This window comes from Trichomycterus rosablanca, chromosome 15 (genome assembly GCF_030014385.1).
Source record: "Trichomycterus rosablanca isolate fTriRos1 chromosome 15, fTriRos1.hap1, whole genome shotgun sequence".
NCBI lineage: Eukaryota > Metazoa > Chordata > Actinopteri > Siluriformes > Trichomycteridae > Trichomycterus > Trichomycterus rosablanca.
This window is the reverse complement of record NC_086002.1, coordinates 9,946,724-9,960,848: the sequence shown is the minus strand read 5'-3', so window position 1 is coordinate 9,960,848 and position 14,125 is coordinate 9,946,724. Positions and strand designations below refer to the sequence as shown.

Genomic DNA, 14,125 nt, shown 5'->3' with positions numbered 1-14,125 from the left:
AGTCTCTCAGACACGACCAATCACTACTCCTCCCGCCTTCACCGTTTCCAACCAAAATATAAAAGTGCAGAAACTTTTTGAAGATCCTTTGTATGTATTTTAAAACAAGTACACTCTGACTGTCGTTATTTGGAGATGTGAGAATAAAGAAAGTTGGTTAATGACACTTTATTGCTTCAATCAAAGGATGCATTACATTTTATTAACAAGCTACAAAGCCACAACAAGCCATTCCATGATTGGTAAATGTGGGATTGCTATCTAAAATCCAAACCCCCTCTCCTCATTTCACAGCTAATTACCATTCTGTATTTTTTTCACTCACAGTAAAACAGTTCTAATGCAAATTGGAATCCAACTGTTCAGAATCAGTTTCACTCCACCATGTCCGTGCTTTGCTCTTGACTAGATAGTCTGAACAGTTTCTCTCACTGGCGGCGCTTTAAAACGTCAGCTGCCAATCAGATTCACGGCAAGCGGTAAAAAACATGCATCAAAGCTGTAAATATGTGCGGTGCACGATGCTCAAGGTAGCGCGGCGGGAACGTCTTACTCCATTGGAAACATTGGCACAGCCAACATAAAGCAGCCTAATTGTGTGAGACAAAGTATATGATAGTTTTTTTTTTTGTCTGTTAAAATGTATTAAAGTTAATGTCAAATACATTAACAGCAATGACTCTCAGTTGTTGGAACAAACAGTAACTTTTTATTACTGCAAGCAGACAGGGTGTGTATGATTGTGTCATTTCCTCTCTGGCTGGATTTTATGTTCAGCATGTACAACTGCTCTACATTCTTACTCAGACGAGAGACGACAGCTAGACGTTGTGTTTTTTGTCTTATAGTTTCTATAACATTGACAGTCTTGACAAAACAACAGCTTGTTAGCTCGGTCATCACACCCCAGCCAGTAGCAAGCAGTTCGTCGCTCACTGTAGATTTTTTTTTCTGTTCTTTTTCTTTGCTTAGTGATATTGGAGCAATCCTTATTTCTTCTTCCAGAACTCTAGGGAGATAATAAGTTTGGGAATTTGCTGTACAATTGGGTGAACTTAAGGACAGACTGATTATGAATTTTCTGATGATGCCACGGTTGAGCTTAAAGAATGGCATTTACTGTCTTTTTTTACCACCGCCTTATCCTATTTAGGGTCACAGTGGGTACGATTCACGGAACGACAGGTAGGAAACACCCTGGACAGGTCACCAGTCCATCACAGGGCAAACACACACACACACACACACATACACATATTTACACTTAGGGCAGTTTTTTTGTATCTCCAAATAACCTGACCTCATGTCTTTGGACTGTGAGAGGAAACCCACTCTAGGAGACACTAGGAGAACATGCAAACTCCACACAGAAAGGACCCGGAACGCTCCACCTGGAAATCGAACCCAGGACCTTCTTCTGTGAGGTGACAGTGCTACGCACCGAACCACTGTGCTGCCCTGTATATACACTTGTGAACATAAATCACTTATGATATATACTTTGTAAGCCCACGGGGGCATTTCAGTTACCCCAGTAATGTCCTGTGAAGTCGACTACACATGGAGATTTGGAAATTTCAAGTGGGAATCTAAACTGTAGGGAGTAAAAGCGTTTAGTTTAATGAGAACTTCAAACTGGGGTTCCAGAAAATGTTTTTGAACACAGGGGGGTCTAAGAGAAAAAAAGGTTGAAAAGTGCCAATCTAAGTAACCTTATGTGGGTCACTAACCTTACAATGTGAATGTACAGCCTTAAAATGTAAAAAGAAAATGGATTTTAACATTTTAGTAATAATTTTTGCATTTAAATGCAACAGTGAGCTTAAAAACAATACACAAAATTGATGATACTGACTGACATTCAGTTTTGTAGTAAATGTATATTATTAAAAAAAACAAGAACACTGACAGTTTCATCATTTGGCGAACACACGTTCACACTTTCGCAATTTTATTTTTTTATTTTTTTATTTCTCCAGTTAGGGAGGGAGTAGTGAGTAACGGTTTCTCACTACGCAGGAAGTTGACAGTAAAAGTTACCCATTAATTATCACACATCTTGCTTTTTATGATAGCTGTTTCATTAATCTTTGCTGAAAAACACCAACAATGTGAAAGTATCCAGTGAACGTCCAGAAATGCTACAAAATCCACCAGAATACAAATTTAGCTTGAACTTTTACATAATTGTGGCTATTATGTAAATGATAAATGATGGGCAGTGAATGCACCACTCACAATGCTACAGGGAATGTTATAGTTATGTAACAGTTTTCTGCATGCCAGGCACATTTACTCTTGTTTTGAAATAAAATTGCAAGTATTTATTATTTCCCTGCTAAATTTTATGAGTAAACACCACAGCTTGCATAAGAGTGTTTACAAGTGCCATACGCCATGTATGTTTAACACACACCCACGGTACCGTTATATACCTTGCCCTTCTTTTTTCTTGCTTTTTAAAGCTGGTTCTTTTCTTTTGTTATGGACTCTGTGGGTTTGTAATTCTGCACAAACCCACAGTTGAGAAAACACCCCTTGACCTGAATATTATCACCACCATGCCAAACTGATGTTTTGATACTATTATTTTAATATGGCATCAATCTCATTTCTGTTCTTCACCTTCTTGTTTTTACCTTAGTTATTTTCTAGTACTTTTGCTGCTACTAGATGGCAGACTAAAGTGTTTACTAATGGGGACAACAGGTCCTACAGGACAACAATTTCCTACAGACGTAATCCGAAGTCTTGTGAGAAGCCTTCTCAAAAGAGTGGCTGTTTATTTTACTACCTTTTGTCCAACAAGCTCATGGTTGGATGTCCAAATACTTTTATATATATGTATATATATTTGTTTGTGTTTTCTCCCCTAACCCTAACGAAGCTAACCCACGCCCCCTCTGACACATGGGCAGCATGCCGTATGCATCTTATCACCTACACTTTGATAAGTGCAGTGCAGCTCAGCATTGTGGATGGAGAGACACACCCTGACAGCACTCTTTCCTCATCTCTGTGCAGGTGCCATCAATCAGCCAGCAGATCGTCATTGCACAAGTCATGGGAGAGAGACCCCATCCGGCTTAGTCCCACCCATATCTGAACAACAGGCCAATCGTTCTTCATGTGGCCGGATGTCCAAATACTTTTGACCATATAGTGTACACATGATTAAAGTGATAACTCACCTCGCTTATTCAGATAGAAGCCACTGTGTTGCATAGTTATTCTTTCCCCTTAAACACCTGTATTTCTGTCTTTATTTATTAATCTCTGTTTGACCAGAACTCATTTTAGCTTTAAGCAGTTTTATTTCACTCCTGTCTCTCCTCTTCGTTTACTTATTAATAAAGCCTGTCCTTTTTCTGTTTGCAGGTCGCCCTGTGATGATTGTAGTGGAGTACATGGAGAACGGTTCACTAGACTCCTTCCTGAGGGTAAGAGTAGCTGACAACAAATTTAAAGGAATAATTTAGCTGATGTTAGTTTGAATGGAGCTCTGGTGATGGGAGTTCAGTTCAATTAAACAAACCAATTTCAACATTCTGATCTAATGAAGAAGGCACCTCCAGATCAGCTCATTCCTAAATAAAACACCCAGAATCCAACCTACTGATGGACTTAAAACGGCACAGTTTCAAATGCAGACCCTATTACATAATGTTAATGTGATTAGCTAGCATTGGATGTTTGTGCTGGGTAAATGGAAAATGCAAGTAGTTTTTATAAGGCATAAAATGATTATTATTTGTACAGTAGTGGCACAAACAGCAGTTGATTTCAAGCAGTTTATTTATTTATTTATTTATTTTATTTATGTTGTGTGCAGCGGGAAGTCGTCAGGGCTCTGTACGCCCACAGAAATTATTTTTATTTTTAAAAATAATATTTTAAAATGGGAGCAGTTCTAATTTTATCTACTCATAATTTGACCATTTAAACAAATGCAAATCTAAGCAAATAAATTCTTCATACAGTAGACCCTTGAGTTACGAACCGTTTACCATACGAACATTTTGAGTTATGAGCGATCTTTTACAACTTAACGTATGAACAAATTTCAGATTACGAACCGAAATTAGTGAAACACGTGACGTCATGAACAAGTTGATTCCGAGCGTCTCTCTTGCTATTTATATATATACAGTGAGCGAACATTCCAACAGCGGACAGTGTTTTTTTGGTGTTTTCTTTATATTTTGTAAAATTCTATATTAAAACGGCCCCAAAAGAAGGTGCAGAGGAAGCGCAGTGGTGAGAAAATGAATCTGTTAGTATTTGATGTTGTATAATTACTCCTTCCAGTAAATGTGACTGTGTATCAAACAGAGGGGACAGTGAGTGAGAGAAGAAGGAAATCGAAAAGTATTCTTTCTTTCGTGCAATTTCACCTACAAAATACAACACTATTGAAATAAAGAAGGAAATAGTAGAGAAATATGAGAGTTATTGTTGTTTCTGGTAGATACATGTTATAAAAAAAAGAAGGAAATTGTGTATGGTACAGCACACGTACTGTACAGAAATGTGGTGTTTTTTATGTACAGTAGAGTACTACTGTGTATTATTGTTTATTATTGTTTATTACAGGAATGTCTATTCTATAATTTAAGATTTAAGGGAAAATATACTTGTATTTATAACAAAAAAGACCATTTAAGACATTAGAAGGGTTAGGTAAGGGGGTGGTTTGGGAGGTCTGTCACGGATTAATTCTGTTTACATAATTTCTTATGGGAAAAATAGGTTTAACTAATGAACATTTTGACCTAAGAATGGCCCTTCGGTCTACTGTACCTGTCTTTTTAATGTGTAGTGCAATGTGAATGGTTAAATTAAAGCAGCCCCTTTGTCCCCATATCATTTTGCCACCTCTGTTATTGCTTGAGGGAATGTTGGTAATTGGTGGTCTATCTATGATTGTACAGAGGGCTGAGCAATAGTAATTTAATGAAAGACCAATTTCAAATGACAATAAAATTGAACAATCATGTCTTCCCTCTAAATGGCCGGGCTTTGATATAGCTATTTTCCTTTATTTAAGTTCTGCCCGCTGTGGGGATACAGACGCAGTGTACTGCACACAGAGCTTGTATGATGACAGGATAATTTGTAATTATTCAATTGGCATTGAAAACAGTACATGGGTAGATTGGACAGTGGATTTGACTAAATATGATTGCATTTTAGCAGACGCTTTATTCCAAAGACTTACAGTACTGTAGCAGTATACAATATAAGCAATTGATGGTTGAGGACTTTGCTCAAGGGTCCAACAGTGACAACCTGGCAGTAGTGGGGCTTGAATCAGCAACCTTCTGATTACTAGTCCAGTACAATAACCGCTAGGGTTCACTGCCCATATGACATGGCTTGTTAAGAAGCTAAAGTTTAAGAAATACTTGCTTCAAAACTGGACAGTAATTCAAATCATACCTCAAACCATGAACACACTGAAACCCAGAGGATAATGAGAGAATATGACAAGGTCCTTGAAGACACTGACTAAAAACAAGGTTCAAACCCTATTCCTAAGTTCTCTGAAGCTGTGCAACACCCTTCTGTTACATGATAAATTTATATGCCTGTGTTTATCACAATTTAAATGCACTGTTGTACTCTAGTTTATCTTAATAAAATTTCCTCCCCTCTCTTTTTCCCTCTCTCTCTCTCTTTCTCCCTCTCTTTCTCTCTCTTGCAGAAGCATGATGGGCACTTCACCGTCATCCAGCTTGTCGGTATGCTGCGTGGCATCGCCTCTGGTATGATGTACCTTTCTGACACTGGCTACGTCCACCGCGACCTGGCAGCCCGGAACATTCTAGTGGATGACAACCTGGTGTGTAAGGTGTCGGACTTCGGCCTGTCTAGGGTGCTAGAGGACGACCCGGAGGCTTCCTACACCACTACTGTGAGACACACAGTCATACCCTCTCACCACACGTGGCTTCTACTGAATTTTAATTTCTGTCTGAGAAGCCTGTTAAGTTCTAGATATAGCAACAGAGATGTTTCAGTGCATGCAGGATTTTATTGTATTGTGGATTTGATTTTGAATAATTATAATTGTCTTTTCTACCCATCAGTCTACACTTAAATCACCCATAATGTGAAACATGTTTTTAAAGTTTTTTGAAAATGAAATAAAAAGCAAAATCCTATATATATATATTTTTTTTAATTCAGTATTTTGTAGAAGCCCGTTTGGAGGCAAATACAGCTGCAGGTCTTGGATACACCTCTACAATATTTCAACAATATTTGCACACCTGAATTTAGGAAGTTTATCCCATTTTTCATAGCAGATTTTCTCAAGCTATGTCAGATTGGATGCTGAACATCTGTGAACTGCCATCTCCAGGTCTCTCAATGAGTCTTTAATGGGGTTTAGGGCTGAGCTTAGGCTAGACCACACAAAGACATTCAAAGACTTGATTTGAAGTAAATCCAGTGTTGTTCTGATCTATGTCTGTCCACAATTTGGTTTTGTCTTTTGTTTTGTCAGCGCGTCATATACTGTGGGCTTTATGTGTTTGCCTTTCATTCAAACTGCGACAGGTGAACAGTTATAATAATATTTTAAACAAATAGGATGCACCCTGACCTTGTTTGGGAGTACAAGTTATTATGATTAGTGCAATCCTACGGCAATTCAGTTACCATCACGTAGTCAAAATGTCCTAGATGTCGAAGTCTAAAGCAGCTGAAAACACTTCTTGGGTAACTGAGTTTCAGGCACGGTGGCTAAGTGGGTAGCACTGTTGCCTCACAGCAAGAAGGTCCTCGGTTCGTTCCCCGGGTGGGGCGGTCCGGGTCCTTTCTGTTCGGAGTTTGCATGTTCTCTCCGTGTCTGCGTGGGTTTCCTCCCACAGTCCAAAGACGTGCAAGTGAGGTGAATTGAAGATACAAAATTATCCACGACTGTGTTTGATATAACCTTGTGAACTGATAATCATTGTGTGATGAGTAACTACCATTTGTGTCATGAATGTAATCAAAGTGTAAAACATGACGTTAAAATCCTAATGAACAAACAAACACATGAAATTAAGCAGATTTTAGTGGGTCACATAAATCATGCTTCTTAAAAAAGCCAATAATGTAACTATTTAATCAGCCAGTCATGTGTCAGCAGGACACTGTGTGAAATTATACAGACAGTCAAGGGCTTTAAAGTTCACGTCAAACTCCCAAAGAATGGGAGGCAAATTGGAATTTAATTGACTTCGATTGTCACATGGCTTTTAGTGCTAGATTGGCTGAATTGAGTATGTCAAATACTTCTACACAAAACAGCTTACACATAAAAGTGTACAAATACTTCTTGATTTCTTTCATTCAAATAAACAATGTGTTTATTTAATTAAATGCAGATATTATATGTGGGTAGATTATATGAATCTATTACAAAATTCGTGTATTACAAGAGCTTGTTCTGTTAAGTACATGCACTGTGAGAGCATTTCTAATGGATGATAGTGTGGGAGAAGATAATGGATTGTTCTTAACACAGAATTATCAGGAACTCTTAATGCTACATGATAGAAATTCAGTGGTCAGCTAAATCAATTCGCTCATATTGGATTCTCTGCAAAGTAGTGAATTATGTGGAAATGGGATATTCTCCCTGTGACATGGCAGACTGGAAGTCTTGGAAATGGAGTAGTTTTGCACTTATTTTTACAGAAATTAACTAAACTGAATTGGGAGAGGAAATAGTCAGGAGGTGTTTGACTGTGTGCTGGATTTGATGTAGAAGACGAGTGCACTCGTTACTTTTATCGGAGAAAATTGAAGTAATGTAATGTGTCTGATTTAAAATACAGACAGACAAAAAGGTTGAGGAGTAATCTATACTAACAAATAATAAATACTAGGCAAAGGTCAAAATTAAAAACAAGCCCAAGAAATAAATAGCAAAACGAGCAGCTACTTTAAACTACTTCAATTATAAATACAAACCTCTGAGAACATAGAAGTATTACACATTGAGTATCCAGGGGTAAAATAGCAGAATCAGAATGGGTGTTAACAGATTTATATTTTGTTACTATATTTTTTTGCAGGGAGGGAAAATCCCCATCCGTTGGACAGCTCCAGAGGCCATCCAGTACAGAAAGTTTACCTCAGCCAGTGACGTCTGGAGTTACGGCATTGTGATGTGGGAAGTGATGTCTTATGGAGAGCGACCCTACTGGGAGATGTCCAATCAGGATGTGAGCTCTCTTACAGCTTTTAACCATTACACTTTTTACGGTATTTTAAATTAACCCCAATGTAACTCATTCTTTGTGACATGGTATCCGTTTTGACCTGCCGAGACATGGACTTATACCACATCTGAAAGAGTACTGTGGTATTTGATACCAGGACTTCTACTGCAATGTACACCGATTGTTGGTGCTTTGATGCTGGACATGGGGTTAACATGTGTACTTTGACTGGCTTGTGATTATGCAGCCCCATACACAACAGGGTTCGATGCGCGGTGTGCTATGGCACATTCTCCCCATCAATTTTCTGTCGGGACTAGACTCATCTGGTTAGGCACCATAACCTGCATGTCCTCCGACATCATTGAGTCTTGGCTGCCCAACAACTTGCCGGTTCTTGGTTCTTTGGACCGTTGTGGGTGGGTTCTTAGCACAGCTGCCTGTGAGCCTTTCCCTATAGCTGTTTCAGAAATATTTACTCCAGTCATCTGGCCACAATGATTTGTCCCTTATCAAAGCAAGCAAATTGAAGATCAAACATGTATTGACTGCAGTTGGAGTGCAGAGTGTTTTATTATTTTTTAACAAAAGCAGCTGTAGATTGTCAGATGATATTAGTGTACAAATATCAGTTTATAATGTATAAGTCAGTACTAAGGTAAAAGGTGTTTGGAAATATGCTATGTCTAAATCACTGGAAGAACGCCAATGACTGCTCCTCTGTTCAGCCTTTTAAATAATTACTGCATTACTAATGTTTGTCTACCCTGTTCATACCCTGCACTACTTTCATATTGTCACCAAAACCTGGCAAACTTAAGCCGCTTTAAGCGAGAGTGGCTAACACATCAACTGTATATGGGTAAACTCTTCCTACATGAGGAAATAAATACTGTCCCAAAGTTAATATCACTCTCTGGTGGTTGACCAGAGAATAACATTTGCATCCCTGATTTTATCTACTCCTGGCAATCCACATATCAATAATTATAACGTAATCTAACTAACCAGAGTCCTGTTTAAAAACATCTGCTCCATCTTCCTGCAGGTGATCTTGTCCATAGAGGAGGGTTACAGGCTGCCTGCACCCATGGGCTGCCCGATCGCTCTGCATCAGTTAATGGTTCACTGCTGGCAGAAAGAGCGCAGCAGACGGCCTCGCTTCCACGATTTACTCAGCTTCCTGGACCAGCTTATCCGCAACCCCAGCAGCCTCCTCACACTGGTGGAGGATGTGCACAGGTGGAGTTTCCTGCAATACTTTTAGCATGTTTCACATTTTGTAGTACTGTATTGCTAATTACTGGCTTTATAATGCAACTGCATAAGCTTGATACTTAAGAATATGTCCTTCATTTAGCAGTGTATTTGGTAGATCATGTTGTCACTAAGTGCTAGAAATGAAGATAAGTGCATTCATTTAGAAATATCGGAATGTAAGTGATCTAACTACAGATGTTCGTAATAACGTCATTAACAACTAAACTATATTAAACCCATGTGAACAGAGTTTCGATGGTGGACTTTATAGGCCAGCGGTTATAACTCATTAGGTAATTATGAAGCACATTAGGAGCTAATTGAGCCGCACTAGAGCAGGTAATGAGTAGTGCTCAGGGACCCTATAGGAGTGTGATTCACTGCCTTATGAAGGAAATGCCAGTGTGTTAACATGAGGCTTCAGTTTGGTTCAGGCAAAAATATAACAACACTTAGTGCTAGTTAGGTTTGCTAATAAGGTGACACATTGATGTATTGATGTTATGTTTAATGTATTTTGAAATACATCTTTGTAACCTAATGCTAAACTTTTTTTTTCATTTAAGAATTTTGATTGAATACTTATACTTGTTTTTTTATCATTTAATTTTTACACTTTACTTGCCATAAGATTCTATATTAATAAGTTTTTTTTTGCTACTGTTAATGACAGACTACTCACAATTTATTTGAGATAATGTATGGTAATATCATTTATGATAAGATCAATATCATAGTTCAACTGGGTTAATTGCATTTGATTTACAGTATTTAGAATCTGAATAAAAATATTATATATTATTTAATCATTTATGTCTAAACTTGAGTGCTCGGGTGGCGGAGCACTAAAGTACGCCAACCAACTGCTGCTTTGATCTGGAAAGATGCTATCGATAGGTCGGGCGTCAGCACAGAAATGATTGCCTAATGTCTGAGGGGTTATGACAAATAGAGTCAGTTTGCAAAAACTGTGCCAAGTCTGGCATGAGGACCTAATGCATTAATCTGGATGTTTATTAGGTGCATTAGGTATATATTAATCAGTTTGACTTTTTTATGAGTATGTTGTGTATGTGTGCTGATTGTCCTTTAATTGAAATAGCATCTTATTTGTTTTTAATGTGTGTACAGTTTACCAGAAAGCCCTGAGGACTTGCCTGATTACCCTCTCTTCATCTCCATCGGGGATTGGCTGGACTCCATTAAGATGAGTCAGTACAAGAACAACTTCATAGCAGCAGGGTACACGACCCTGGACTCCATTTCCACCATGAACATTGAGTAAGTGAAACAGAACGCTGAATTGTGACGATTCCATTTGGATGCAATGTTGGGAAAAAATTTAAACATAAATGGGCAACTAACATTTTCCGATTTCATGTACACTTACAATATAAGAACACTTTGCTGGTACATAATTGTTGACTGGTGCCTATTCATTGTCAGAATTTTTCAGGTGCTGGACCATTCCAAGCATTCCAAGGAGAGCAGTAGCACTATCATTGTGGTGACATGGTAGTGGTGCAGAGTTTAACATACACTTCACTGAATACACCTAGACCAAGTTTACTTGCTGTGCACACATGATATGGCCAAAGGTTTGTAGACACCCCTCTTACAGTGTTACAGTGGTAACTTAGTGGGTAGAACTTTGGGCTATCAATCAAAATGTTGAAAGTTAGAATCCTGGAAAGTTCTAAAATGCCTGACCCTGCGCTCTGACCCCAGCTTCTAAATGAGCTGGGGTACATGGAAAAATAATTTCATTACGGGACGCTCAGGTGGTGCAGCAGTAAAACACGCTAGCACATCAGAGCTGACATCTGGAACTCGTTGGTTCGAATCTCAGCTCTGCCTACCAGGCAGGCAGAAAACTATAGGCTTGTTCAACGTTGTGATGGAGAGGATTCATCGTAACTGATGCAATTACGACCTCTGCTGGCTGATTCATGGTGCCTGCACAGAGACGAAGGATAATGAGGATCAGGGTGTGGCTCTCAGTACACAAAGCTGATTCACATATGAACCCGCCTCGTGCAGGTGAAACGATGCAGGGGGCATGTGTTATTCATAGCTCTGCTCAGTCAGAGTGGAGGTCAACATCTGTGGAGAGGAAGCATAATGCAATTGCATAATTCGATATGACTAGATTGGGAGGAAAATTAGGGGGAAAATGAAAAAAAAAAAAGGATTTCATCGTACTGTAAACGTATATATGTATATATGGCGAATAAAGGCATTTTATCATTATTAAGTTCAAGTGTTTCAGCCACAGCCATTGCTTACACACACTACACGTGAAATTTGAGCAAGCGGAGTTTAAACTCTGTGGGTGTTCACATACACTAATGAGCCAAAACATAGAACCCCTTCCCCTAAAAGAGCACCTACAATGGGCATGCAGGCATTGGAACTGGACATCTGAGCATGTGTGCACTGTTTACCAGTGGAAGTGATGGACCCAGGATACACTGTAGGACGATCCAACTCGCAATGTACAAAAGCTGAAGGACCTACAGGTAATGTTGTACCAGAAACAACTGGACTCTTTTAGATGTCTGTGGAGTCGATGTCTCTTAGGATCAGAGCTTGTTTAAGGGCACTTCTAATGTTTTGGCTCATTGGTGAACAGTGTATTTACATGAATAGTACTAATGGGCCAATGAAATGACTTACAACTACTTGATGAAGTCTTAGGACATAGTGCCTGCACTCCCAAAGCCTGACAAGGGTCTGCCATGCTCTCCTGAATGTTTTTATTTCTTCTCTCCTTTGCAGTGATGTGAGGAGGATTGGAGTGTCTCTGATCGGACACCAGAGGAGGATAGTGAGCAGCATACAGACACTGCGACTGCAAATCATGCACATCCAACAGAATGGCTTCCACGTATGAGACACACCAGTCAGCATTAATGCACACACGTGCGCAAACCCACACACACACACACACATGCACCTGTTAACACAAACACCCCTGCACACTTTTAGGCCTGGTCTGCCCTACAAACTGCACTGCAGTACTTTGTTTTTTCCAAGACATTTTAAATAAAGACTTCCATAAAAATAAGCAATTAAAGGGAAAGGGATCAGGGTGAAAGAAGACTTGATGTAAAAGGTTGTTTCTCTCTTAAGGGATGGACAACCAATCAGGGTTTCCGCTGTGGACAATGGAAACGTGGCACTGTTGCTATAGTGATGTCATTTGTCAGTCATCCACAAGTTCTGCGACTGGCTGGATTCACAGTTCGAGAACTTTAAATCGTATATTTGCTATTTTAATGTAATGAGTACGTGTCTTATAGAGATATTTATCATTTAGCGATCATGCTGCTTCCACAAGCCTCTGAAATAAGCAACCGAACTGAGGACCTGGTGAATGTCAGTGGATTTATATGACCATTATCCATTATTTATCACGTCTGATATTTATGCCGGTATTTACATGTATGTATATGTCATTTCTATTCATCATTTCTTCCGCAGCAATATGTGCAGTCTTTTCAGAGAGAAGAAAAGATGCGAAGGTAGAAATGTAAAATCGTACCTGACTTTGTTTAAAAAAAATCCACACAAAACCGTTGACCTCCTCAGGCAGTCAGCAATGCCCTTCAAGAACGCTTGGACCTTTTGGAAGACTGAAAGCCATGGTCTCATGCTTCTCCAAGACCTAAAAGACTAATAGACTGAAGGTTTCAACTCCAACTTGACTGTATACAGGTTTTCACCTTATAGATCTACTCGCTGTTACAATGCACACTGATAGAAGTCTTTATTATTTTGTCAGACAGAAATTATTGTCATGGTGAGTTATATATGAGTGGTTCTAGTCTATATAGAATACACTTATTGAATGTAGGATGTGTAGCAAAGAAAATTGTTGGGAATATGGGTTAAAAACACTTTATGGTTACCAAAAATTATGATCAGGGTCTGAAATTAACACCCACCATCTGTTCAATACAGTTGAATTAAACAGTTTATATGCACTTGTAGGGAGCATGTCAAGACTGATTTAAATAATTATTACTGCTGCTATTTATTGTGAACAAATGATTGGACAAATTACATACAGTATTTGTCAAAAAAGCTTTATATATATACATACTTATATATACACCGATCAGCCATAACATTAAAACCACCTCCTTGTTTCTACACACACTGTCCATTTACCATATAGAAGCACTTTGTAGTTCTACAATTACTGACTGTAGTCCATCTGTTTCTCTGTATACTTTGTTAGCCTGCTTTTACCCTGTTCTTCAATGGTCAGGACCACCACAGAGCAGGTATTATTTAGGTGGTGTATCATTCTCAGCACTGCAGTGACACTGACATGGTGGTGGTGTGTTAGTGTGTGTTGTGCTGGTATGAGTGGATAAGACACAGCAGCGCTGATGGAGTTTTTAAATACCTCACTGTCACAGCTGGACTGAGAATAGTCCACCAACCAAAAACATCCAGCCAACAGTTCCCTGTGGGCAGCATCCTGTGACCACTGATGAAGGTCTAGAAGATGACCAACTCAAACAGCAGCAATAGATGAGTGATCGTCTCTGACTTTACATCTAGGTGGATCAACTAGGTAGGAGTGTCTAATAGAGTGGACAGTGAGTGGACATGGTATTTAAAAACTCCAGCAGCGCTGC

General features: G+C 39.0%; 1 protein-coding gene across 1 annotated transcript in view; it reads left to right on the top strand.

The window, feature by feature from the left end:
* epha6 (eph receptor A6) overlaps positions 1-12,369 on the top strand; it is a 203,034-nt gene extending 190,665 nt beyond the window's left edge. Inside the window, exons 12-17 of the mRNA XM_063010467.1 lie at positions 3,379-3,440; positions 5,705-5,914; positions 8,070-8,219; positions 9,265-9,458; positions 10,608-10,757; positions 12,255-12,369. Of these exons, the coding sequence (XP_062866537.1) occupies positions 3,379-3,440; positions 5,705-5,914; positions 8,070-8,219; positions 9,265-9,458; positions 10,608-10,757; positions 12,255-12,369 (881 nt within the window). The remainder of the gene's footprint in view (positions 1-3,378; positions 3,441-5,704; positions 5,915-8,069; positions 8,220-9,264; positions 9,459-10,607; positions 10,758-12,254) is intronic.
* The last annotated feature ends 1,756 nt before the right edge of the window (positions 12,370-14,125 follow it).